The sequence below is a fragment of the Lampris incognitus genome, chromosome 1 (genome assembly GCF_029633865.1).
Source record: "Lampris incognitus isolate fLamInc1 chromosome 1, fLamInc1.hap2, whole genome shotgun sequence".
Taxonomy (NCBI): Eukaryota; Metazoa; Chordata; class Actinopteri; order Lampriformes; family Lampridae; genus Lampris; species Lampris incognitus.
The window spans coordinates 134,785,014-134,812,171 of NC_079211.1; the positions used below are offsets into that span (position 1 = coordinate 134,785,014).

Below are 27,158 nucleotides of genomic sequence, written 5' to 3' on the forward strand. Positions count from 1 at the left end.
AAAAATTCTTTGCTAATTATCACACCTCAAAGTTTCTTTTAACAGGGGGGCAACATAGACTTGTCACTTTGGTGCTGCTCTAACATCAGTATTGCTGCCCTTTAATAACAATGACAACCACCTTTCACTACTAGAGGGGGTCACAGGACTTCCTTATTGTCTATTGTATATCCTCTGCCAACATGTTGCGTAATTACTTTCAATGTTTTGAAACATTTTTGCGCATGTATGATTGTGTGAGTAACTCGTTAGTTACACTGTAATTTGATACCAGCAAGCAACATGTGGCTAGACAGAGACCCAGCTTTTACTTTTCTTAGCCATCAGCATGTCAGGCATGGTTTAGCCCACATCTGTTCATTTAACCTAGTCACCAACTGTTAGTGATATAGCAATAACACGCTCTTTCCTTCTGCAGCCACTACACTGGTGTTGCTCTAATATTGTATGCCACCATGAAAACCGCCCATTGTGACAAGCCTAGGACACAATTATGGAAAATGGAATATCTGGGATGCAGATGTTCATAGTTCGGTAGACATCTCATTATGTGTATAGCTGTGTGAAGCGTGAGCAGTCATCAACAGGAACACTGATGAGCCAAAACATTATAACCACTTGCCTAATATGTTGTTGGTCCTCTGTGTACCACCAAAACAGCACCGACCCACTGAGGCATGGACTCTACAACACCTCTGAAGGTGTCCTGTGGTATCTGGCACCAAAACATTAGCAGCAGATCCTATGACCTGTAAGTTGCGAGCTGGAGCCACCATGGATCGGACTTGTCAGTCCCGCATCCCACAGATGCTCAATCAGAATTTGGAGGCCAGGGCAACACCTTGAACGCTTCATTGTGTTCCTCAAACCATTTCCGCACAATGTGTGCAGTGTGGCAGGGCACATTATCCTGCTTAAAGAGGCCACTGCCATCAGGGAATATTATTGCCATGAAGGGGTGTACCTGGTCAGCAACAATGTTTAGGTAGGTGGCACGTGTCAAATTGACATCCATAAGAATGGCCGGACCCAGGGTTTTCCATCAGAACATTGCCAAGAGCATCCCACTTTCTCCACCAGCTTGTTGTCTTCCCACAGTGTATTCTGGTGTTATCACTTCCCCAGGTAAACGGCACACACGTACACGGCCATCCACATGATCTAAAAGAAAACAGACTCATCGGACCAGGTGACCTTCTTCCACTGCTCCATAGTCCAGTTCTGACGCTCATGTGCCCATTGTAGGTGCTTTAGACGGTGGACAGGGGTCATCATGGGAACTTTGACCAGTCTGTGGCTACACAACCCCATATACAGCAGGGTGCGATGCACTGTGTGTTGTGATACATTCCTCCTGTAACCATCATTAAGATTTTCTGTGACCTGTGACACAGTAGACTTTCTGTCATTTCAAACCAGATGGAATAGCCTTCATTGCCCTTGCACATCGATGAGTCTTGGGTACCCAAAACCCTTTCGCCGGTTTGTGGTTTGGCCCTCCTCAGACCATTGTCGGTAGGTACTCACCACTGCTGACCGAGAGCACCCCACAAGCCTTGCCGTTTCAGAGATTCTCTGACCCAGTCATCAGGCCATAACAATTTGGCCCTTGTCAAAGTCCTTCAGGTCTTACTCCTACCCATTTCTCCTGCATCCAACACGTTTACAATGAGAACTGACTGTTTGCTTACCATCTGACCTACCCAGACCTCAACATGTGCCCTTTTTTGGAGATGATCAACGTTATTCCATTCACCTGTTCACCTGTGAGAGGTCATAATGTTTTGGATCATCAGTGTATACACACGGCAAAACACTGAGTAAATGATCACACAGTTACATAAGTTTAATGACTCTTTTCTGCAGAAATTAAAATGTCCCTTGTGCAGGAGGGGAAATTTATAAAACATACTAAATGAAATGGAATGGCAAGATTACAATGAACAGCTAAAAGCTACCCCATGTTACATTCATCATCCCTGGGTTTTGCCTTCAGTGCATATTCAGGTCAGCAAAGGTAAAGGACATTTCTTGTGCCAGTGGCAGAGTCTGCAAGCCAACCTGTGATTGGTGTTCTTGGCGAGGGCCAAGTTTCAATGCTTCAGTTTTCTACCTGCACCTGGCTGGTCCTGCTGGTGGTCATTCTTTCCCTCTCTAATCAGAGTCCAGGATCTGATCACCCACAATGTCAATGGCTGCTGAGGCTGCAATGGAGGAGCCTGCATGCCCTGAGTCCACAAACATCTGTGGGATTTCACTTCCAAAGTAGATTTTGCTGTTGGCTGCAATGGCCTTAAACTTCATCAGTTGCAGGTACTCTGGTGTCAGTTTCAACTGCAAGTAGAGAAAGAGAAGGAGCTAAGAAAGGTCATCAGTGGATATTGTGGAATGTGTTCGTGTTGTTACCCATTTCTATAGGAACTGGATTCTAATTTTCTTCCAATATTCAGGTCAAGGTTTCCTCCCACAGTCCAAAGACATGTCAGTCAGGTGACTGGGCCAAACTAAATTGTCCCTAGGTGTGAATGTTTGAGTGTGTTGGCCCTGTGGTGGCCTGTCGGCCTGTCCAGGGTGTCTCCCTGCCTACCGCCCAATGACTGCTGGGATAGGTTCCAGCATCCCCGCGACCCTGAGAGCAGGATAAGCGGTTTGTATAATGGATGGATGGATGGATTCAGGTCAAGATACATAAACAAGGCACTGTACAAGCTAGGTATTGGCTACTGTCTTTTCTCACTAAGGTTGCAATGGTATAGCCTCATCACAAGTCTATGCACTGTCAAGTTAACATTTGCCCCAGTGAAAGGGCTATGCAGTGGGATCCATCCAGTGGGATGAGTACACGCAAGATTCTATACAAGAGGTGCTGTGTTAATTTACAGTTTGAAAAATTTTATGTAACTTTTTCAAGCCATCTACTTGTCAATCAAAAGTCTGTTATGAAAAAAAGACTAGACCAAAGTTCTCAAGAATGCAACTAGATGTGTTGAAATAACTTGGACATGAACTTTATCTGCACGGTCAAAACAACAGCAAATGGGGTTCACACACATTCATAGGCCTTAAGTCCTAATCTTTGTAGTGGACCGTGAACTGTAGTGGACCGTGAACTGTAGTGGACTGAAGTCGAAGAACATGGTTGCACCAAGTTGCTAAAAGCTGCATATGTGTATAACTGAAGTGTCTGAAGCAGGCCATTTAAATGTTGAAAAAGAGAGCAAATACACTTTATTAATGCTTGAAATGGTTCATAGTTTCAGTAAACCCTCTTCCTTACATGCTTCCTTTGGCCCGGTTCAACTGATGTCCAACCGATACTTAACCAGTGTTGTTTCTCACCTTATTGGCCTCTGCTGTTCTTTGCGCTGTGTAAAACTCTGCATCTGCCTTGGCCCTCTGCCTGGCCAAGAAGGCAGAGTCTACGAAGCACAGACAGACACAGAAAACACAGTGATGGATGAGAAAGATGCTTAAATAGAAACTGCAGGACAATTCAGGAAGTTCCACTTTTATTTTCTCAGGAAATAGTGGAGAGCTGGGATGAGTGATGGGTCTTCTTGTATTTTACTGAAACAGTGAGCTCCCACATGAACAAAAATGCTTAGAAATAAACATATATAAGTATGGTGAAAGGCCACAGATGGTGAAAGGCTACAGCTCCGTAGCTTCACCATGGGTATAAAACTTGAACCATTTTTTGATTACATACACTGGATGCATAGCTGTTTTACAGTTGTTGTTTTTTTTTTCTCCCCTTGAACACTAGAACGACCAAGCCGGTCATTTTGACCATTTTGGATTTTCAAAGTTTAATAGGTTTATGAAAAAAAAAGAAGAAAAGATACAGACCTGCTTCTCACTGAATGGTCCTAAAATTGCACATATTTGCATCAAAATGAGTTTTAGATCAATTGCACAAAAAAAAAGTTATGATAAGATCTACCTAAAACAACAATGAGCGGTCAAAATGACCCCATGTAATTTGCGGGTAATCACGCGCATCATGTCACTATTTACGACGTGTTAGTCGTATCACTTCCTTCACGAAGTTCATTGCTCTGCCCTAGAAACACACCAGCATTCTCCGGTGCAGAGTAATAGTCTAAACTTGATTTCTGATTATTGCCAACATGTCTGGGTACGGACGCCGTTTCAGATGCACCATGACTACCACCGAGGCGTTGCAGTATTTACAGGCATTGGAAAGTAGCCATTTTAAATTGTTTGAAAAATAGTATTAAAGTTGTTAAAATGTTAATTTTGGTGTCAGTTGTTTCTTAACAGACATACTGACATATGTAATGCTTAATATCTCAGTTGGGTATTTATCTTGACAGAATATAGAGTTTAAAAACCGGCAGTCATTTTGACTGCCCATGGTCATTCTAGCAGTTCCGGTCGTTGTTTGGGACTGTTTCCTAAGTTAATTTCAGTTCTTTTTTTACATTTCACATTTTATAGGCCTTGTTACGTTTGTTAGATCAGCAATATGTGTTTTCTGTTTTGTTTTTCAGGTAATATTTTCACTTTTTCAATTTTTCAAGTTGGACCATGTCTCTCTGAAGTTTAAATTGTTTAAAAATAGTATTATAGTTGTTAAAACGTTAATTTTGGTTTCAGTCGTTTCCTAACAGACATACTAATATATGCAATGCAATAATATCTCAATTGGGTATTTATCTTAACAGAATATAGAGTTTAAAAACCGGCCGTCATTTTGACCACCTATGGTTGTTTTAGGTAGGAGTGAAATCCCAGTCGTTCTAGTGTTAAACCAAATTATTTGTTTTCCAGGATACAAACCTTCAATTTGAGAGATCCTTTTCTCCGTTTCCTTTTGCATGACTTGCTGTCCAAACTTTATCTCAGCCACTTGGGCCACCTTCTCAGCCTCTATAAAACAAGGAGGGGAGAATGACTCAACCTGTAGTAATTAGCTGAAATTAGCTCCACTGGTCAGCAGAGCTTTGGGTTATTTTTGCATTTCAGTTTTTTTCCTCCCTCACCGATCACAGCTTTGATCCGCTCCGTCTCTGCCTCCTTCTCCACAACCTTCTGGGTCTGCTGAGAGATCAGGAGTTTGGTCTTTTCGCTCTCCCTATAAAAGTACAAAACACACACGCACACACACACAATAACACAAACAGTTCATGCATCTTTTGCGTTTATGATGGCAAGTAGCCCTAATAGGTGGAGAGGAAAGATTTTGAGAGTTGGAGCCAGCAATGTAAATCAGACTCAACATCTAATGACATGATGCTCTTGAGCAAATGATGCTGATATGGACGTTTATGCATACCCATTATCTCAATTGCACTACTGCCCCCAAACCATTAGTTTACCCTGTTAAATCAAGCCGAAACAAACACAACAATTCTCCTAAGCATGGAGTCTGGGCATCGGGCCCATTATTCTCTAGAGCCAGCAAACATAGAGTTGAATACTTTTCATCAAGGGTCTCTTAAACAATTTGACAAATGAATTCAAATGGCAGGCTCATTTTCTTTGAAAGACCAACCAGATGGACGCAGACAGACACAAGCCAGCTTTCTCCCTCCTCTGTTCAACTTTGGCAGGCTGAGGTGTGTGAAAATTAGGTCTGACCACTTTTAAAAGGAACAGTGGTCCACACATGGCTGTGATGCGATAGTCAGGGTTCAGGGAACGTTTGTTTTAAGGAAGAGGAAGGAACACTCACATGAGCTCATAGTTCCTGCGAATGCTCTCTGGAATGTTGGGCTTTGTAACACGGACAGCCTGCCATGAGAGAAAGACAGAGACAAAACAGAAACAGAGAGATGTGGGGTTACTTAGAAAGACAGAGAAACAGGAAGCGATAAAAAGACAGAAAGAAAGAGAGTGAAGCCGTGTTTCCATTCAACTGTCACATGAATTTCAAGCGAGCTTTTCGAAAGTTGCAAAAAATAAAATTCCCATAAAATTGAACAAAATTTAATTTAAGTAAAAACTAAATAAAATTAGGTGCATTTTCGACAGATCTGTTAACGCGAATGAAATCCTGAATGTAGTTTTACGTGTCCTAGGTCATACACCCGTACTTCAACGTCCACGAGAAAGATCGACTATTTAAGATGAAGACACTGTTCTATTTGCACTTCACTTTCTATTTGACAAATGCATTCCAGTGCCCATTCAGCACATAAAATCCTCGCCTGCAAAAGCAACAAACACATCAAGTGAGCATTACATTTTTTTTGCAACACTAAGGAGGTTTTATCTAATTTTGCCGTTTCCATTCAGCTTTTCTAATGTAATACTTCACAATGCAAATAAAACTGCTTTGATGGCAACAGAGAGAGAGAGAGAGAGAGAGAGAGACAGACAGACAGACAGACAGACAGACAGACAGACAGACAGACAGACAGACAGACAGACAGACAGACAGACAGACAGACAGACAGACAGACAGACAGACAGACAGACAGACAGACCATTAGCTGCCAGTTTAAGAGGTGGGATGATAAAGAGGCTGTAAATTTAACTTTCATTTTCTATTATCAATGCATGAATACTGTAAGGGGGTAGGACCAGAAAAGTTCTCAACTTCCTCTTACTCTTTTTTGAGCATGATTGGTATTATTTGAGTTGCTTATTTGTCGCTTATATGTTGCCGATGATGATTTGGCTTGTTTATTTGTTTTTATTGCTTATGTTTTCTTTAAAATCCATCCATCCATCCATCCATTATCCAAACCGTTTATTCTGCTCTCAGGGTTGTGGGGATGCTGGACCCTATCCTAGCAGTCATTGGGCGGCAGGCAGGGAGACACCCTGGACAGGCCACTAGGCCATCACAGGGCTGACTGATTGATTGGTTGATTGATTGATTGATTGACTGACTGATAGAAATGCATTATTACTGAGTCCTGGTAGGACTCTGCAGTTGTTATTCCAGGTCTTTCTGGAGAAGCCTGCAGGAGTATTTAATCTGTGAAGAATGAAATAAATGAAAGAGTGTGAGTTAATATAAAGAGAGGTCCTTGAAAAAGATATAATTTATTATATCTTCTAATGTATCATTTCATATCACTATGATAAATGTGGAAGGGTCTGAACTGATTAAAATTATTGTTTGAGAATTGTTGCGCTGACTTAATTGAAGACTAAAAAATATCCCTATTTATGAAAAAGGGTTCTGGTGCCCGTTCCATTGATTCCACAATATGATCCATAACCATTACTTATCTTAAGTCGTTCATCATGGTAATATGTGATGCCTCCAGGACGTACAATATTTTAATCTGGTCTTGGTCAGGATTTCTATGATCTCTTTTTTATCTTGGGTCTTGGCCACCGATTTGTACATTTATATCTGACTTATTTACGGAACGGGATTCACAGATTTATAAAGACATTTATTTATCTGCCCGCTAGACTACCACAGGGCCTAGATCCTGCAGTCGTTCTGCCCCCCCCCCTGCCTCTGGAACTCTCTCCCACAAGACAATCGCAATATTGACTCTCTTTCCATCTTCAAATCCCATGTCAAAACACACCTTTTCGAACTAGCATAGTCAGTCTGATCCCAACTTTAACGATTACACCTACATTGAGTTACACAAATGATGATTTTATACCTATCTGTTGTATAAGTTATTATAGTATACCCCTGCTTTGTTTGATTTTATGATGATACAGTGCTGCTTGTTTTTAACTGTATTTTGTATGGTGTCCTTGAGTGCTTTTGAGTGTTCTGACATGTATTATTATTTACAAAATAGTTTGAACTTCTTCTCTCCACCAAGTGCATTAAGCTACAAATTTTACAACGTGAATATTTTTGGGTGGCACATTCAGGCAAATAAAAGGAAAATAAACTGTTGCCCAGGTTTTTTATCTCCCATTTTGGCTGTCAGACGATAAGATGGCATTGAAACCTGATGCTTTGTGCTTGATGCAGTTTTAAAAAAACAAAGACTAATGATGGAAGTGTGCCCATGACCTGACCGTGATTTTCTGCATCTCTGATGTAACAAATGGAGTCTGCTTGGTATTCTGTATGTGGCAATATTAACATTGACGACCCCCCCCACACACACACACACACACACACAAACACACACACATATGCACATGCACGCACACATGCATACATACACGAATGCACGCACGCACAAATGTAAACACACCCCTTCTGGTGTTGCTGTTGGTTGGTGTTAACCAGTGTGATTACACTAGTCTCACCTGCTGCCCTGCTCTGCTGAGGTTTACTGTACCTGTATGATAAGACCGGGTGCCATGTTTGTTAGATCTTCCTGTAGCGTCAGCTTCAGATTCTCATCGATTTGGTCTGCATGAGGGAAGAAGACAGAGAGAGATGTACTGGAGGATAGAGGAAAAATGAAAGACAACACAAGAGGTGGTGGGAGTGATGAAAAACGCTCAGTAGAAATCCTTTCATTGAGATGGGGCTCGATAAACATGAATTTCTGTAACAGACTCTAATAGGGCCTTGTGTTTCTAGACTCCCACAGTCACAAGAGTAGACAAAATTCATATCGGAGCTTAGATGAAAAAAATTGAGAATAAATGACATAAATGACTGGCGTATGGAGACAATGACCCTCATTCAAGAAATATCATATGTACAGATCTGTTTGTAAAGTGTTGGCACAAACTAAGAAATATTAAATATTTCTGGTGTGGTCTGGTGTGACATGTGTCAAAAACACACAAGCTGCCTAGCGCAATATAAAGCTTCTCCCAGACAAGTCAACCCCACCTTCTCGGGGTTCAGACTGTTTTCACTAACAGGGCTCTGACTATAAGCGAATCACTGGCGCCCTATAAAGTAAGCGGTACACCGCTACCTTGCGGGATAAGGCTTTTTAGCTAAAGGCTAAGGGTGGGGCAACTCCAAACAGAAACCCCTGGAGGAGTAACCCTCCATAGACTCATTATCATGGCCCACTGGCATGTGGACACGCCCTGATAATGAGTCAAGGTTACCCCAGTTATGGGTTAAATATCAAAGCTACGGGGATGCAGCGTAGTGGATGTGATAATTCAGCGGAAGAGCCAATCAATGACCAATGGTGAAACTCACAAGATGCTGAGTGAAAGAACCTTTTAGTGGTCAATGGTCAGGGTCACCAATTCAGTTGAATCTGATACTACTCACGTCCATATTTGTAGCAAAACATGGACGTGTTTTAGTAAGACTCGTCTTACTAAACAAGCTATTGAAAGATGAATATGACTCTCACACAATCCGAGGATACTCGACCTGATGATGATGATGATGATGAAATATTTCTATATTTTGGATTTATTTGTTGGTTTGATCAAAGCTTCAGAGCGGTGCAGACCTGTGTCATACAGGTGTACGCACAGCATTCCTGTTGGTCACTGACATCTTTCAAAGAAGTCTTTCAAACTACTAAGAAAGTAGTTTATATATAAAAAAATACATTATGACCTAAATGAATATAAAACATAATAGGCCTACACCTAAATACTGCTCAATTATATTTAGATTATTTAGGATACAGTCTACTGTATTTTGAAGTAAATATTGGCTATACAGGCTGTATTTGTGGCTAAATTGCGACAGAAATGATTGAAACGAATAAGGCTCCACTTTGGATAACAGTTTTTGCCATTTCTTAAAAATCCTTTGCCTATTATTCAAATGCAAACATGAGGAATAGGGTTTAAACAAACCTGTAGAATAGACAAAACTCAATGGACCTCAATCATTAACCGTCAGTACATACAAGGGATTTTTTAACCCTGAAGTTTGTCTCACAAACCAGTGCAGAACCTGGGCAACCCCTGAATTTAGACACCAACTGGCTAACACTAACGTTTCTGCAAGCCTGGGTGATGGCTCATTGCAAGATGTAGACAACACATGTTAGGGGGAAGGAATTACAAATGACCATCATCAGACTTTGCTTCTGCTGTCAGACAATCTTGAGAGCTCAAAAATTCCAAGGGTGTGTATGAACAAATTTGTACATACAAATGATTGATGAATGAGCCCCAATGTGAGTAAAATTAGACTATTAATGATATAAAAACCTTCACCAGTCTCTCTTTATATCTTTAAGTCAGTCCTTACATCAACACTTTGATTTATGAACTTGTAATGTTCTATTTCAATTTAGATGGTTTTATAGTGGCATGTCTCAATGGAAAGTTTTTTTTACACTCAAAACTAGCTGTCTTTATATGTTAATGGAAGGTTCACTGACAAGTGTAAGCAATTTACTATCAAGTGGCAATCACTGCTCAATGCACATGTGAAAGAACATATTGGGTGTTTCAGAATGTTTGGTGAATTAGACATTAGTTTCTCTCATGCACGTTTCATAAGAACAAGCAAATGTTCTTGCTTGAGGCCTAATATTACACAACATTTTATAAAGGACTACCACTTTGTATCCCTGTTGAACCTGAGCTTCATCAGCTTTTAGAGGAAAGCTTTTCATTTTTTGGGGAAAAAAAAAGCTTTGAATAAAAAATAAGTGGTGACTTTAACATGTAATGGTAAGTAAGAATAGATTACAAAAAATACGAGAAAAAAGAAGATAAACTAGAATATTCAACATGTATAACAGTACCTGCACAAACCCACCACACAACGTCTCTCATTAAAAAAAGCCCTGTGTAAAAAAGTTACACACTAACTACACATTGCGTTATCAGATCTGCCATGTGAAAATCTTGCTCGAATTTTAAATTTGGATGATAATGAGGACACCTAGACTTCATAACACTCCATCAGCCACCACACTTACCAAATAAGCCAATATAGACCTCCTGCAGGGAGTGTACGCTACAGAACTGGTTGAGCTCATGGTGGACCTTGTTGAATATCAAGGCCTTGTCATAGTCTGCTGTGAAGTTCTTCACTATGTCATAAACTGTAAAAATAAAACACATGCTCAGGGAAGTCATGAACCACATACAGCACACAGTACACCAGTTCTGCTGTAGCCAAATGTGACAAATGAATGTGTTTTGTGTAGCAGCTCAATCTGTGTTAAGAGGGCTAACTGTGTTAGACATGTAGAATAATAAAATATATCATTGTGAATATATTAAATGGCCTTCTTGGTGAGATTACCTGCTGAAGGAATGAGATAATTCACCACTTCTATGCGGTCAAAGTAAATCATCACGCCTCCACTAAGGAAGGAAAACAGTATAAGATGACAAGCTGTTAGCAGAGACTTATTAAAAGCAACTTTCAGTACCATGAAATATGTCCAATATGGCTGGTGCCGGTGAAAGTGGAACCCCTAACCCTAGGTATTTTTATGTTAGCCTTTTCACATTGAGCAATATAGGATTGGCAGAATAAAAAAAAAAACAGTGTGCAGGTTGAAGAGGTCTTGACAAATAAAGCCTGGGACCCCATCTTAAAAAAAGGAGTGAAACCATTTGAGACAATCAAAACAGCCACTTTACCCTGTTCCACATGGAACGTTCTTCACCTCATCTGTCTGCAGAGTTGTCTACAAGATAATAAAATAAAAAATAAACTTCATTATCATAATCTCAGGATCATTACTATTATTTTCATATAATATTTTGAGTGAACATTAGTCATTCGAACTGAGGAATTAGTTACTTTAAGACTGATAGCACGTATTAAATAATTTTGTTGACATTATGGTGCTTCTGAGATGATATGAAGCACATTTTACAAGGTAAACTGCAAAAATCCTGGACATGTCAAGTGAGGAAAGTTCTTGTCAACCCATGGCAAACTGATGAAAAACCTCATTCTCCAAACAGCTGGTGTATTCCAAAGAAAAAACCAACATGTATGGTAATGTGCTGGTCAACACTGGACTACAGCCTATATTATTTTTTAACTAACCCAAATTTGACTTGACATTTTTTTTAGCGCTGCTTAATGTAAGTGGGCTCACCTGAACAGCCTTGCAGATGGTGATGAAGGGAAGCATAAGATGAAAGCCTGGGCCACTAGTGGCGGTCAGGAGAGCTCCCCCCCTATAGCACGCACCCACACCACACACACATTCACATGCAAGTCACACACACATGCAACCAAAAACAAATAGTTATTATACCTTGGCCAACAGAATAGAATGTTGGTTCATAACCTTTTATTTTAACATTTTAACAGAGAAACCATAAATCAGCCTCTGCATATTCTGCCATCATAGCGATAAGAGGCCACTGCTCTGGAACTGTATTGTCACTGACAAGGAATAATTTATTATTTATGGCACTCACTACAGCAAGTGCAAAAGTATTCTGATCTCTTTTGATGTCAAAGGTTTAATGTTTCCATCTACACCCAAAGGCTAGATGCATGTATAAGAAGTACACTGGAACAGTTATAGCTGATGTCAAAGTTGCCTAACAGTTGGCATTTTAGGCACTCTTAAGACCTGGGGATCGCCTCACTCACTGTTAAATAATTCGTAACCTGGTACAAAGTAGCTTCACAGCAGATGTCACTTTCCTTGCATTAATTTTTTAACAGTATGGTAGTTCAGCATTTCAGAGAGCTTTAAGCGCATGACAAACATGTAAGCTGTTGCCTCACCTGTAATAAACACCAGTGTGTCCTTCATCGATCTTGTGGACAGCGGCAAATAGTGCTGCTCCTCCTAGAGCTGCAATTACTGAGAATACAGCACCCCACTGTACCATCCTGACATGAGGACAGGGGACATCAGAGAAGAGAAAAATATTAGCTGATAAGAACAACGTGTTTACCTTCTGCACTGTGCCTTGTCTTACATTGCCCTCATAAAACCATCAGGTACATAGAAATTCTCCCTCCTCCCACAAGAAGTAACTGATTAATAAAGTCATAGCAGGAGAACGGGACTTCTCTCAATGTCTGGCCGACATGACTGATCCTCAGCCCCCTGAGAATCAAATACTACAGTTCTAGTAACACAAACAAGCTGGCATCTTGCACACTGGTTTATCTCCTTTCACCGAGCTTAGGCATCAGCTGGGACCGAGTGACCTTGTCACATCTTAAGAGGATTGCGTGAAGTGTGGAAGCCTCGTTGTCGCTGCGCAAAGCATCTGTGCATGTCTAGATATCAACAACCGTGTCTTTCTTCTCAGGCTGCGCACCACCGTTTGATTTAAGCTGTGTGGGCTTTAATGATATAGCCCACTAGTACGAGTAAAGGGCTAGCTAGCTGGTTTCTGGCAAGATAGGGCTCAATAACATTACGATCTGGCGCAAATAACTTAAATGCCATGTGAGAAGTAAAGTGGCAGTGTCCAAGGAGTGTCACAGGAAAAACCTACAATAAATTAAGAATGAATAACCGCAACGGGGTTTATCGCCCTAAATTGAGACGTTAACATATTTATCTGTGTCGCAGATGCCTGTTAAACTTATTAAAAGATAACAAACGCATTAGACCGCCGTGTCTTACTTGTAGCTGCCGACCGCACTACTTCCAACACCGGTAATAGCGAAGCGCCTGCTCCCTCGTCTCAATTCCGGACTTTGCGTCCTACGTCAACAGTTATTCAAAAAACGTAAGACGTACGAACCAGCGAACTCTGGTGTGTAGTTCTCCCATATAACCAGCAGATAGAGGTAAAGACCGGGTGAGTGGCAGTGCACAATCCAACCACCATTTTTATCCTGCAACGTATTTGCGAATCTCAATACACATGCACGAATACAACTACAGCGCTCCGTGTGCGCCTTATGACAGCGATTTAGTGCAAAAGCGTGACGACAACAATGAGATATTCACAAGCAGCGTTTTTTGAAATTGCCCATTTCATTGGCAGTGGGTATGGTTTGCTTCTGGTTGCCATGTTTGAGACAAAAGGGGTACGCAAGTTGTTTTCTAATAGAGTACCTTTTAACCGTATTTCAGGTGAATTATGACTTAGAAAATAATATAATTGCGCAAAAAAGGGTCAAAATGCGTCCTTACTTTATTTTCATTAACCTCCAGTTGATCAAGGGCGATGCATAGCTAAGGGTCGTGACACTGAAATGGCCGCAGGGTTTTATTCGGAGATCTTGGCCTCTCGAGGATTTTACAAAGGACTACAGCTAACCTCTAGGTTCTGCAGTGGCAGCTCTGTGCAGTGCATTTCAAGCAGGGAGGGAAAAAAAGAACAACAGAGCAAGGGAAAAGAAGTTTGTCAGAGTTCATTAAGTATCAAGGGAACATCGCTGGAACTGGCAGCGTAAGCCGCGCCGGGGCCCTAGTGCCATTAATCACGACTGACAAGAAACCAGGGGCCGAGGGAGCAGGGAGGAGGTGGAGAGAGGGAAAGCAGGGGAAGCTCTGCCAGAGACTCTGGTAGTGATTATAGAGAGGGGTCCACTCAGCCAGTGGTATTGAAGGTGTACCACACCACAGCAAAGGCTAAAGTTCAGGTAGCATACATTCACACAGTATCTGCTCCACGCCTCCGCACAAAGCTCTGAATCACAGTCACATAATCTACCATCCGCTCTGTCTGTCTGTCTGTCTGTCTGTCTGTCTGTCTCTCTTAAACCTATTGCAGCAGGCAGGGCAGCCTCATTCCTCCAGGCTAAAAAAAATAAGACACTGTAATTCTAGGAAGAGCAGAATATCTTTGATTGAGGAGGAAGAGAGCACAGTGCATGCACCCTCCCCCCCTTCCCTATCTCAGATATATGTATACATATCTGTGTGTCTCTCCTTCACTCCCTCTCCTACATTGATGTAAACCGAGCCCCTGGCTCAGCAGCATGCAGGAAGAAGAAAGTGGAAGTATGGTGGTAACAGTGTGTCGCCTGTATATGTCTGCCTGCCTCATTTTTTTCTCTACCCTATAACTCTTGTGGTAACTCCTGTGTTAGCCTTCCCCATGCCGCTGCCACCCTGGAAGAAAAAATAAATGGAAGCGAAAGAAAGAGCAAGACAGGGGGTGGGGGGGATGAAGAAAAAGGAGAGCTCGTGACTCGTGAAGATGGAGGCCTCTGTTAAGTGCTGTGCTTGAAAGCCCGTCTGGCCTCATTAGCTGTCAGTTGTAACAATACTGAGCTGGCAGCGAAGACTGCTCCCAGTCTCTGTGCCATAAATCACAGGCTGACAGCGCCCTGACAGGGCTGGGAACCAGCACACATGCAAGCCTTGTTCCCTTTCTCTTTTTCTTTCTCTCTCTCCATACCTCACCCTCCCTCTCTACTCTTCCCCTTCTCTCGCTCTTTCCCTCTCTAACTCTCTCTCTCTCTCGGTGTCTTTAAAAATCTCCCCCCCCCTTTCTGCTGTTCCCTATTATTCTGCCTCTCTTTATCAGACTCTTTGCTGTGTCCTCCTCTCTCACTCACCTACAGCACATCGCAGTACATCAGCAGACAGCTCAGAGCACACGGACCCAATAACACTGTGTGGTAGATGAGATGCATTTGGTAATGTCTGGCTTTCTTTGATGAGCGAGATGTGCACTGTGTGTGTGTGTGTGTGTGTGTGTGTGTGTGTGTGTGTGTGTGTGTGTGTGTGTGTGTGTGTGTGTGTGTGTGTGTGTGTGTGTGTGTGTGTGTGTGTGTGTGTGTGTGTGTGGGTCTGTAAAAACTTTTCCACTTTTCCTCTCTGGTTCCCAGCACCTCTCTATCCAGCATCATCATTTTAGGAATAAGGAAATATTTGTTCCATATGTTTTCTGAGTGCTGTGGTTTTGACCCTAGTGCTCCTTATTATTGGTTAATTTTAATGCAGGCGATGTAGGAATTTGATCGTGTTTGTTATTTGCAGGGATTCAGAATTGCTCTGGATACGAGCATTTTCTAAACTCCTTAAATGTGAATGTCTCTGTTATTTATATGTGGAGGAGGGTGGATGTTCCATTCATGTCCACGAGGCTTAGCAGGGGCTGGTCCAGCAGTCTGCCGGCGGCCATTACAGTGAGGCATGACGATGTGTGTGACACGGCTGGTGAGGAAGGAAGTGGAAGGAACCAGGCTTGTGGGTCATTAATCACTGGGCTCTGACACACACACACACACACACACACACACACACACACACACACACACACACACACACACACACACACACACACACACACACACACACACACACACAGTGCCAGGCGTCTGCAGCTAGCATAAACCCAACTGAACACACACATACACAAATATACACTCACAAAGTAATGTATATAAAAGAACCTGTGTGAACACACATATAGTGAGAGAGTCCATAGTTGGGCTATATGTTTCACAACTTGCTGACCCTCCCCTTGAATGTTATTCCCCCTCCCCACCATTCCAGTACCTCACATTTGAACCCAAATCCACTAAGTTTGAATTTCCCGGCTTTTGGGTTAGGATCAGGCTTTAATATGCTTGACAACTTTGTCTCCGTAGCTGCTGACCAGGCAAAGTATATTTTGTGTATGGTCTCGGTTTCTGTGGCCACCCGCCCTTGGATAGCCTTGATGCACACTGACACTGTACCGGTCTGCTTGGAGGATCTAGCAGCCGAGGAGAATGGCCGGTCCCCAGAACGTGAGCTGGAGGCAGGGCCTGTGGGCACCACCACTACTGCATTGTACTTGGACGCTACAACTCTGCAGATGGTCTCCCCGGCGCCGCCAGATAATCCAGGGGTTCAATCTGGCACCAGGCGTAAGGCCCTGGTTTATAGCGCCACTCCAAATTGAGCCAATCCATGGACCTAATCATTCTGGATGGATGTGGTACATTGTAGCCGCAAGAGAGACTCGTTTTGGGGCTTCTTCACAACCTCCCTTCACTCTCTCTGACCACTTTGCGATCCTGCTGGATGAGGTTCCAGTCCATCTTGGCGATGGCTCCGCCTGACTTGGACCGCTCTCTGTCTATGGTACCTCCCGTCACCACTGCAACTTCTACACCTGTGACCAGCATTGACCAAGCGGCTCATCACTTCACCACAGGAAAGAAAAATAAGTGGTCCCCTCTCTCACCCACCACATGATGTTGAAAGAAGCAGTAATCAGTCACACGGGAGGTTTTCCTCAGGCCCAGCCTGAGGAAATGGTTCCTCCCCCAGCACTGATGCCATGTCCTCGTCCCTGTCCCTAACCTGTCTTGCCTAGAACATTGAACTCAGTGCAGACAGAGGTAATTGAACATCCACTGTCCTGTCCAGGCAGCCCACGTGCGCAATCTCCTCGCCCCCCCCCCCACATTAATTATTGGCGATTCCATAACCAGGAATATCCGCTTCCTAAAGGTAATCACACACTGTCTTTATGCACGCTCAATAATGCAGGTTAGGAAATCACAGGCAACCCCACACTGTTTCCCTGGAGCCACGGTCCTTGTCATCCTGGATAAACTGCTGTATCTATTTTCCTCATGCCTGCCCACTATTAAAAGATTAATAGTTCATGTGGGGACAAATGACACAGCTCATCAGGAGCCTGAGTGCACCAGAAACGATTTAAACCTCCTTTTTAACGTTTTAAAAAACTGTAGCAAGTCTGTTTTTACATCTGGCCCCATCCCCACTTTCAGTCACGGAGCTGGTTGTTTTCGTAGACTCCTCAGCCTTCACACTTGGCTCCAGTCTGTCAGCAAGACTCACAACATGGGCTTGATGGACAATTTTAACTTGTTTTGGGATCATTTATCTCTTTTCAAAAGGGACAGGATCCATCCCCAACAAGCAGGGTAGCCAAATGCTATCTGGGAACTTGAAACATGTGGCACGGTCCTTCCCATGTGACCGACTTCGTCTCACACCCCCCCCCCCGATTCTCCCTCTTCCTCTACGGTTCAACCTCTGCATATTGTTTCCCATACTGTTTCCCATGAGAGCCCCCCCCCCCAACAGGTCCCTCCTGCCATTCAAAACCAATTCAATCATGCTGATGTTTCTGTTTCTACTTATAAACCTCACACTCCCACACCAATGGATTTTCAACTGCACTGAGAAAGACCCACCAAATCAGGAGAAACCCTTGCCTTGCTTGGCGGTCTATTCCGTCGCCTACCAACGTTACCTCCAGCTTGGCCGGGCGTGCCTACAGACACAATTGGCTGTGTGTGCAGGTGGAAAGCCGGATGTGGGTATGGGTCCTGGTCACTGCACTAGCGCCTCCTCTGGTCGGTCGGGGTGCCTGTTCGGGGAGGAGGGGGAACTGGGAGGGAATAGCATGATCCTCCCACACGCTACGTCCCCCTGGCGAAACTTCTCACTGTGAGGTGAAAAGAAGCGGCTGGCGACCCCACATGTAGAGGAGGAAGCATGGGGTAGTCTGCAGCCTTCCCCGGCTCGGCAGAGGGGTGGAGTAGCGACCGGGACGGCTCGGAAGAGTGGGGTAATTGGCCAAATTCAATTGGGGACAAGGGGGTGGGGGGGAGTTTGCTCTTTCAAATGTAAGATCCCTTTCAAACAAGATATTTATTTTAAGTGATTTTATTTCATGTGAAAAGCTTTACTCTATGTTTCTTACTGAGACCTGGTCCAAACCATATGAGCACAGCTTGTTTTTAGAATCATGCCCCCCTGATTATGATTTTATAAGCTCCCCTGGGGCTCGTGGTCAGGTGGTAGGCTAGGTTGCATTTTAAAAATACTTTATAAATACGGCCTGTTACCTTCTAATAATCTTTCTTCTTTTGAAGCACTTGCCCTAAAACTCTGTTGCATAGATCCTGCCCTTTGTGTTGTTATTTATCGTCCTCCAAAATCTAATAGCCTGTTTATTGCCTGAGCTATCAAAGTTTTTATCCTCAATTGTTCTCTATCATGACAAAGTTTTGATTGCTGGTGACTTTAACATCCATGTTGATTATATTTCTGATGGCTTTGCTTCTGAGTTTTTAAACATTATGGAGTCTGCCGCCCAGTGACTGCTGGGATAAGCTCCAGCATCCCCGCAACCCTGAGAGCAGCATAAGTGGTTCAGATAATGGCTGGATGGATGGAGTCTTATAATTTTACTCAACATGTGTCAGGCCCTACTCATAAATTTGTGGCCATACATTTGATTTAGTTTTTACTTTGGGTCTGGATTTATCCTCTTTGGTTTTAAGGGGAATGTTTGCCTTATCATCTATGTCTTGTTTTTAATTCTGTGTCTTATGTCAAGTCAAGTTAATTTGATTTGTATAGCCCAATATCACAAATTTGCCTCAAGGGGCTTTACAGCAACACAACATCCTGTCCTTAGACCCTCGCAGACTCCAGTTGTCTGATGGCAGCAGGCAGTTTATTCCACAAGAACGGGGCGCAATAGGAAAAGGCCCTGCCACCAGCTGACTTCTTTTTAACTGTGGGTACACACAGGAGCCCTGTATTTTGAGAGCGAAGAGCTCGAGATGGAATGCACAGTTCAAAGAGATCAGACAGGTATGATGGGGCAAGCCCATTTAGGATTTTATAAGTCAGCAATGAGAACAAGAATCCCTATAAGCGAGAAATTTGCTCACGCATCTTTAATGACAATAGTGCTTCAAGATTCTCCTCATTATTTGTGAAGGCTAGTGAATCCTTAGACTTGCTTTCAAACACTAATGATTAACCAAAGGAGTTGAATCAAGTGCAACTGGACTTGGTATATATCCGTGAAGACGTTTCGCCTCTCATCCAAGAGGCTTCCTCAGTTCGTGCCTTTCTGACTAGACCAAGCTAGTCTGACTGGCTGGTGATGAGACTCAGAATTTATCCTCTAGGAGTCGTTGTCAGAGCTATTGATATGCGTGGCTCTTTGTGATCAGATGTTTACCAACGCCCATCGCTACCAGAGCCATAGATATGAGTGGCTCTCCTGTGCTCCGATGTTATGGCCGCGCCTGTCGCCATCGGAGCTGTTGATTTGCATTTGTTTAGCAGCGACGGTCATTGGGGGTGTTACTTTCGACTTCATTATTCAGTGGTCATGAGAGTCGTTGGAGCCATTAGTGACCGACTGTTCTTGGAGGCTAGGCTTCTTGAGTCTCCTGGGTAGAGGTGAAAGGACGGCATTGTAAGTGGGAGATAGGTGGTGTCGCAGACCTCCTCCTCTGTTGAGGGATGGTTTTTCCAGTTTCGCATAGATGGCTTCCTTCACCCCTCTTTCAAACCATCTATCTTCTCTGTCCAAAATGTGTACGTTGCTGTCCTTGAAGGAGTGTGTCTTCTCCTTTAGGTGTTGATAGACTGCTGAGTCTTGTCCTGAGCGGTTTGGCCTTCTGTGTTGGGCCAAAGGTTTGTGTAGTGGTTGTTTGGTTTCTCCTATGTATAGGTCAGTGCAATCCTCATTGCATTGTACAGCATACACCAGATTGCTTTTCCGGGTGTGTGGTACACGGTCTTTGGAATGAACCAGTCTTTGTTGGAGTGTGTTGCTGGGTTTGAAGTATACCGGGATGCGGTGTTTGTTGAAAATTCTCCTGAGTTTCTCGGAGACCCCAGAAACATACGGGATGACTGTGCTATTCCTTCTGTTCCTTTTCTCCTCGTCGCTCACCTGGTTGGTCTTTTTGGAACGCGTTGCAGTTTTCACAAAGGTCCAACTGGGGTAGCCGCAGGTTTTTAAAGCTCCCCTCAGGTGTTTGTGTTCTTCTCGTTGGGCCTGAGTGCTGCTGGGCACATTGTCAGCTCTGTGTTGCAAAGTTCTGATGACGCTCAGTTTGTGTTCCAGAGGGTGGTGTGAGTCGAAAAGTAGATATTGGTCTGTGTGTGTAGGTTTCCTGTAAACCCCAATGTGGAGACTCCTGTCTTCCCCAATGTGGACGTCACAGTCCAAGAAGGGCAAACTGTTGTTCTTTACGTCTTCCCTTGTGAACTTAATGTTCTTGTCCACTGAGTTGATGTGTTTGGTAAACACTTGCACCTCTTGTGTTTGGATTTTGACCCATGTGTCGTCCACGTATCTGAACCAGTGGCTCGGAGGTGTTCCTCTGAAGGAGTTCAGGGCCCTGTGTTCTACCTCTTCCATATATAAGTTGGCCACAATGGGCGATACTGGTGAGCCCATTGCACAGCTGTGTTTCTGTCTGTAAAACTGGCCCCTGAATTGGAAATATGTAGTGTTCAGGCAAAGGTCCAGTAGTTGGCAAATCTGGTCTGGGCTGAGGTTGGTCCTATTGTGGAGAGTGTTGTCCCGTAGCAAACGTTGCCTCACAGTTTCCAAAGCCTCCATGGTTGGGATGCAGGTGAATAACGAGGTTACATCGTAGGATACCATGGTTTCATCCGGTTCCAGTTTCAACAGCTCCGATGGCGACGGGCACGGCTGGACATCGGAGCACAGGAGAGCCACGCATATCAATAGCTCTGATAACGACGGGTGTGGCCATAACATCGGAGCACAAAAGAGCCACACATATCTATGGCTCTGGTAGCGACGGGCGTTGGTAAACATCTGATCACAAACAGCCACGCATATCAATAGCTCTGACAACGACTCCTAGAGGATAAATTCTGAGTTTCATCACCAGCCAGTCAGACTAGCTTGGTCTAGTCAGAAAGGCACGAACTGAGGAAGCCTCTTGGATGAGAGGCAAAACGTCTTCACGAATATATACCAAGTCCAGTTGCACTTGATTCAACTCCTTTGGATAGCCATGACCTGGATGAATGAGAATATTCACAGACACTAATGATTAAGTGAACTGCTTCAATAATATGTGCACAACTGCTTTAGATAATGTCGCTCCACTAAAACGTATCTCTAAATCAAAATCATCTTTTGTATCACCTTGGATTACAGAAGGAATCCGTGCCCTGAAAATGGAGTATAGGAAGGCTGAGAGACATGGAAGAAATCAAAGCTGTCAGTACACTATGAGCATATGATTTTTTTTATTATAACCGTATAACAGAGAAATTAATGATGCAAGAACAAAATATTATCCAGAGCTCATCACCTCCAACCAGCACAAGCTCAGATTCTTATTTGATCGTTGTCTTATTGATCGTTTAGTAAACCCTGGTTCTCCTGGTGTCCCTATCACTTCAAATGCAGACTGTGAAAGGTTTTTTACCTTTTTCATAGACAAGATTGAGGACATTGTATCAAAGATTCACCCCCCTCCCCTCATCTGTGTCTGACTTATCTTGTCATCAGCTGGATACTTTAAGTGTTTTTAAGAAAATTGCCCCCCATGAATTAATTGAAACCATTTCACACATGACACCATCATCAAGTCCACTGGACATAATACCTACCAAATTCATATTAGAAGTTCTAGATAGTGTAGCCCCTTGCCTGCTTTCAATCATCAACAGTTCTTTATCTTCTGGATGTTTTCCCAATTATTCTAAGACTGCTCCTGTCCAGCCACTTCTCAAAAAAACAAGATTCTGATCTCACAGACCAGAGCAACTATAGACCAATTTCTAAGCTTCCGTTTTTAGCAAAAAATCCTAGAGAAAATTGTCTTAAATCAGTTGTTAGAAGTCTTAATCAGTCAAGTCAAGTCAAGTCAATTTTATTTCTATAGCCCAATATCACAAATTACAAAATTGCCTCAAGGGGCTTTACAGCAACACAACAGCCTGTCCTTTTGAAAAATTTCAATCAGATTTCCAACAGCAACTCAGCAAAGAGACTGCTCTTGTAAGAGTTATCAGTGATATCTTGATGAAGGCTGATGCAGGTGAATACTTGGTACTTGTTCTGCTTGATCTTGGCACCGCTTTTGACACAGTGGACCATAGCATTATAATTGAAAAGTTGAGAACTTGGGTTGGTATCTCCGGGATTGCCCTCCAGTGTTTATCTTCATACTTTTCTAACAACATTTGTTGTGTCTATTCAGGGCTTTACCTCCTCTCAAGTATTGTCTATGTATGGTGTGCCCCTGGGCTCCAATCTAGGATCAATTTTATTTTCTCTTTATTTACTCCCTCTGGGCCACATTATCAAACAGCATAATATTTCATTTCATTGCCACACAGATGATACTCAGCTGTACTTGGCCTGCAAACCACCTGAATTAGCTAAGTTATCTTCTCAGTACAATTGCCAACTGTGGTTAAGGACTGGATGGCAGAAAACTTTCTTCAGCTCAACTCCTCCAAAATTGTCCTTATTATAGGCCCAGTGCACACTTATGACCAAGTTCTGCCTGCTCTTGGCACATTAGCTCAGCATGTTGTACCCACTGCTAAGAACCTTAGTGTTATTTTAGATCACAATCTCACTCTCAAGTCCCATGTTAAAAGGCTAGCTCTGTCATGTTTCTTCCACTTGAGAAATATGTCTAGAATTAGATCCTTTATTACTTTTAATGATCGCCAAAGAGTTATTCATGCTTTTATTACTTCTCGTCTGGATTATTGTAATGCTGTGTTTACATGCCTTGGCCAAAATGCAGCCGCAAGACTTTTAACTGAATAACGAAAGCATGATCATATCCCCTCCTATTTTAGCTTCCCTTCACCGGCTGCCTGCCTGCTTTAGAATAAATTTTCAAATTTCAGTCTTGACTTTTAAGGCCCTGCATGGTATGACACCGAGCTACCTAACTGAACTTCTAAATCATTACTCACCAGCCTGTAGCTTGAGATCCTCTAATAAGGCCCCGTTAGCTATTCCCCGGTCTAGGCTGAAGACCAAAGGTGACATGACAAGGCTTTCGCTGTTAGTGCCCCAGCCCTTTGGAATAGCTTACCTGAGGCTCTTAGACTAGAAAATTCACTGCCTTCTTTTAAAGTGTCTCTTAAGACTTACTTTTACTTCATGACTTTTTCTTGATTGTTTTATCTGTTTCTTTTATATGTTACTTTTATCCATTATTGTACCCCTACTTTTAACTGTTTTATTTGTTATTTTGTTTACCAACTGTGGTTTTGTATTTGATTGTCTTCCTCTTTTTTATTTGTCTTTGTTTGTGAAGCAATTTGTAATGGTAATTTCAAAAGGTGCTATAAAAATAAAGTTATAATTATTGTTATGTTGGAAATCTGTTGTTATTTCTATTACCAATCAGCGACTCACGGCTTTAATTGTGTCTGAGCTCACTCAAAGCTGTTCCCTTCAAGCGTGGTAACAAATTGGACAAGGATTTTTTCATACCAATATAAAACTTTTAGGACTTTTGGACACCGACTCTGAACCCATCCCTCCTTTCTCTCTCCTTTATCAGTCTCAGCTGTTATCATTAGTGTTTGTGGGTTTTAAGATGTCTGTCTCTTCACAATGCCGCAGCGTCCTGGGGGCTGTCCTAGTGCAGAGTTACACAATCAGCCTCTCTTTCTCTGGCACTAAGTAAACCTTCCCCTGGTTACAGAAATCACCATTTAAAGTCTTCTTCGTGGGTGTCCGTTTGCTTTTACATCATGTTGAAACTCGCTTCAAATTTTGTTCTTGTGTGTGTGTGCGTGCGCGTGTGTGTGCGTGCTCGTGATTGTGATTGTGAGTGCATTTTATGTGTGCATGTGCATGTGTGGGTGGACAGGGTAATTGGTCCAGTGAATGTGCTTGGGTCCTCTCAGGCCAAATGGAGTTGCAGTGTACATACAGTGGTATGGGGGTGTGGGAACAGATCGCTCTAGACTTCAGAGGGAACGGTTGAAGTATGAGGAAATTGCAGACAGATAGGCTGAATGTTGGTGCTGAGGGAGGAGGTTGTAGGACCCACAGCTGCTGGCCATCCATCTGGACCAGCCCAGAGAAGAGTCCACTCTCTGGTGACAGATTCATTGTGTTTGAGAAGTGTGCTGAAACTTGCCATCAGATCCGGGACGGTTTTTGTTCACTAGTGCAATATTGAAGCAGTCCAGTTTTGAATCTATAGCGGAACTATATTGAAGGGGTAAAGGGTCAGTTTTGTAGTAGTACGATATTGAACAAGGTTGGATTACCGACTGGACAAAGTGGGCAACTACTCTGGGTGAACCAGAGACCCCAGCATGTGTCAATTTGTTCATGGTAATCTGATTGAATGCAAATTAGTTTGGGAATACGTACCATTTCAACGACATATCAACTGAAATGATTGTGGCCTTAAGAGGAGCCTATATACACTCTTTGCAGTTGCATAATGTACAGAGAGTAGAAAGTTGGTCAGGTTGGTCAGGGCCCATGGGGCATTTCTGCGTGTCGGCCTCCCTATTGCATTAATCAGGCTATGACATTGAAAGGATGAAGGGTCATGTGTGTTGCCACTCACAGAAAAGTACATGAAAGTAATTGTCAACAATTTTTATCATGCTGCTATTCAAATGGAAAATAATAATAATAATGAACAGAACATGAATTTCTCACAAACTCAATTTGTCCCCTGGTTTGCTGACTAGTAAAACACTCCTAAAAGCCATATATATATATATATATATATATATATGTGTGTGTGTGTGTGTGTGTATTTTTTATTTATTGTTTTTTTCCCCCTTTTCCTCTTGCTTTTCCTTGAATTCGTGTTTTGTCTTGCAATTTTCAATTCTTGTTTATCTGCCATTCTCTTTACTTTATAGATTTATTTTATCCATCTGTCCCTTGTCCAGCACTAGCATTCGGTCTGAAAAGTTCAGAATTACTAATATTGGAATTTGGCTTTTGCATCATAGTTTTCATTTAAAAATGATTTCATTTATAAAATCCAGTGTTAGTTTGTACATATGTGACTACTTTTCTTAAACCAATTATAAAGTGTAATGCATCTGAATAGCATTGCACTTAGTGAGAACGCTGGCTGGTGTCTAAGGCATGTATATAGTTTTTATTGGAAAACCAAATCCTGTCAGATATCATCAAGCAGTCAGAAGTGACAATTCAGATATTGTGATTGGTTGTTATTGTGATAGGTTATTGTCTTACAATGTTTCATCGAGCCCTATTGGCCTGCCCTATAAACAGGTCCTGTTAATAGGTCATAGTATATGACGTAGCACTGGTGAATCATGAGTAATGACAAGAATATCACTGTCATGCAGGCTTGTTTACAGCTGTTCTATGCCATCTCCTTTGTCATCATCATCATCATCATCATCATCATCATCATCTCTTATCTCTAATGTTGTCTCCTTTCAAGATGTCAGTGCTACTGCCATGAGATGTAAAATTGAATCTCTGGGTCATGTTTGAGATTTTTGAGACTGGCATATTCTTACTGGGAATATTGACTCATGCATCTCTCTCTCTCTCTCTCTCTCTCTCTCTCTCTCTCTCTCTCTCTCTCTCTCTCTCTCTCTCTCTCTCTCTCTCTCTCTCTCTACCTCTCTCTACCTCTCTCTAACTCAATCCCCTTGTCAACAGTCTATGTCCTATGCACAAATGCTCCCTCACTGCAAGACCCTTTACTCCCTCTCCACTGGCCAGCCACACCACACACACACACACACACACACACACACACACACACACACACACACACACACACACACACACACACACACACACACACACACACACACACGAAAGCACACATGCACACACACCCCTCTAACCTCACTATGGCCTCACATAGCAGGCCTGCCATAAATCAATGGGCAGGATCGTGTCTGCCAGTTAGACTAAACAAGAGCATTTGTGGGGATTTGCTCTCGCCCATTAATCATCTTGACAGCTTGAAAAACACATTTCCCCTTTAATGACTGTATTTGGATAATCAGCTCTGTTTCCTTTCCCGCCCCTTCCCCCGGCTTCTCCTTTTTTTTTTCTGCCCTGAGCGGCATCACAGGCAGCTGGGTGAGTCAGGGGCTGAGGGGACAGAAGGAGGGACCACTCGAGGTGAGGGAGGGGTTTCTCTGCTTCTCAAACGGCTCTGCAAAAAAGTAAAAATAATCACACTGCCAGTGGAAACATTTTTTTTCTTTTTTTTTCCTTCTTTTTTTCACCCTCACTCAACAAACCGCAAGGCCTCTGCTAAGGTAAACTTGTGTATGTGAGTGCACACTCTCGTAGTTTTGCTAAATCAAACACGCAGGACTCGCAGATGGACATCAAATGCTACCTCAACACATGCACATGTGGATGTTCAAGGGCGAAACTGCCGCGGTGGCTCTCTCGATAAAAGCTCTATGCAGTGATGTCATAGAAACTAACTGGTGGCTTGACAACGGACTCTCTGGGCGGGCAATATATTCCATACTGCCGCCCATGAAGTGAACGGTATATTTTCAAATAGATGGGTTCATTTTCATACATATCATGTGTGTTTTGTGTAAGTTTAAGACTATGTTAGTACTGTTTTATGACTATTAAAGATCAGGCAAAAGGGTCCCTCTGAATTTCTATCTATCTATCTATCTATCTATCTATCTATCTATCTATCT

The 27,158-nt window shown here is 42.7% G+C and overlaps 1 protein-coding gene across 2 annotated transcripts; it reads right to left on the reverse strand.

The window, feature by feature from the left end:
* Positions 1-1,831: 1,831 nt before the first annotated feature.
* erlin2 (ER lipid raft associated 2) lies at positions 1,832-13,456 on the reverse strand. 2 transcript variants are annotated; one of them, XM_056280593.1, is made up of 12 exons: positions 13,404-13,456; positions 12,548-12,655; positions 11,904-11,985; positions 11,437-11,483; positions 11,093-11,154; positions 10,764-10,889; positions 8,238-8,311; positions 5,699-5,757; positions 5,007-5,098; positions 4,804-4,893; positions 3,340-3,419; positions 1,832-2,334 (listed from the first exon to the last, which is right to left on the reverse strand). In XM_056280593.1, exons 2-12 carry the CDS (start codon positions 12,652-12,654, stop codon positions 2,155-2,157), a joined length of 999 nt encoding a protein of 332 aa, XP_056136568.1. In that variant the 5' UTR covers position 12,655; positions 13,404-13,456; the 3' UTR covers positions 1,832-2,154. The 2 variants fall into 2 exon arrangements, with proteins under 2 accessions (XP_056136568.1, XP_056136576.1); XM_056280601.1 differs by lacking the exon at positions 3,340-3,419 and having other exon boundaries at positions 2,150-2,334.
* Between the last annotated feature and the right edge of the window lie 13,702 nt (positions 13,457-27,158).

What these genes read in the sequence shown, in the direction of transcription:
- erlin2 (XM_056280593.1), bottom strand. Translation starts at nt 12,654, where the DNA reads ATGGTACAGTGGGGTGCTGTATTCTCAGTAATTGCAGCTCTAGGAGGA. An exon ending in CGCAGGAACTATGAGCTCAT is followed by an intron (nt 5,099 to 5,698) that starts GTGAGTGTTCCT and finishes GTACTTTTATAG; the next exon opens with GGAGAGCGAAAAGACCAAAC. An exon ending in GAACAGCAGAGGCCAATAAG is followed by an intron (nt 2,335 to 3,339) that starts GTGAGAAACAAC and finishes CTCTACTTGCAG; the next exon opens with TTGAAACTGACACCAGAGTA.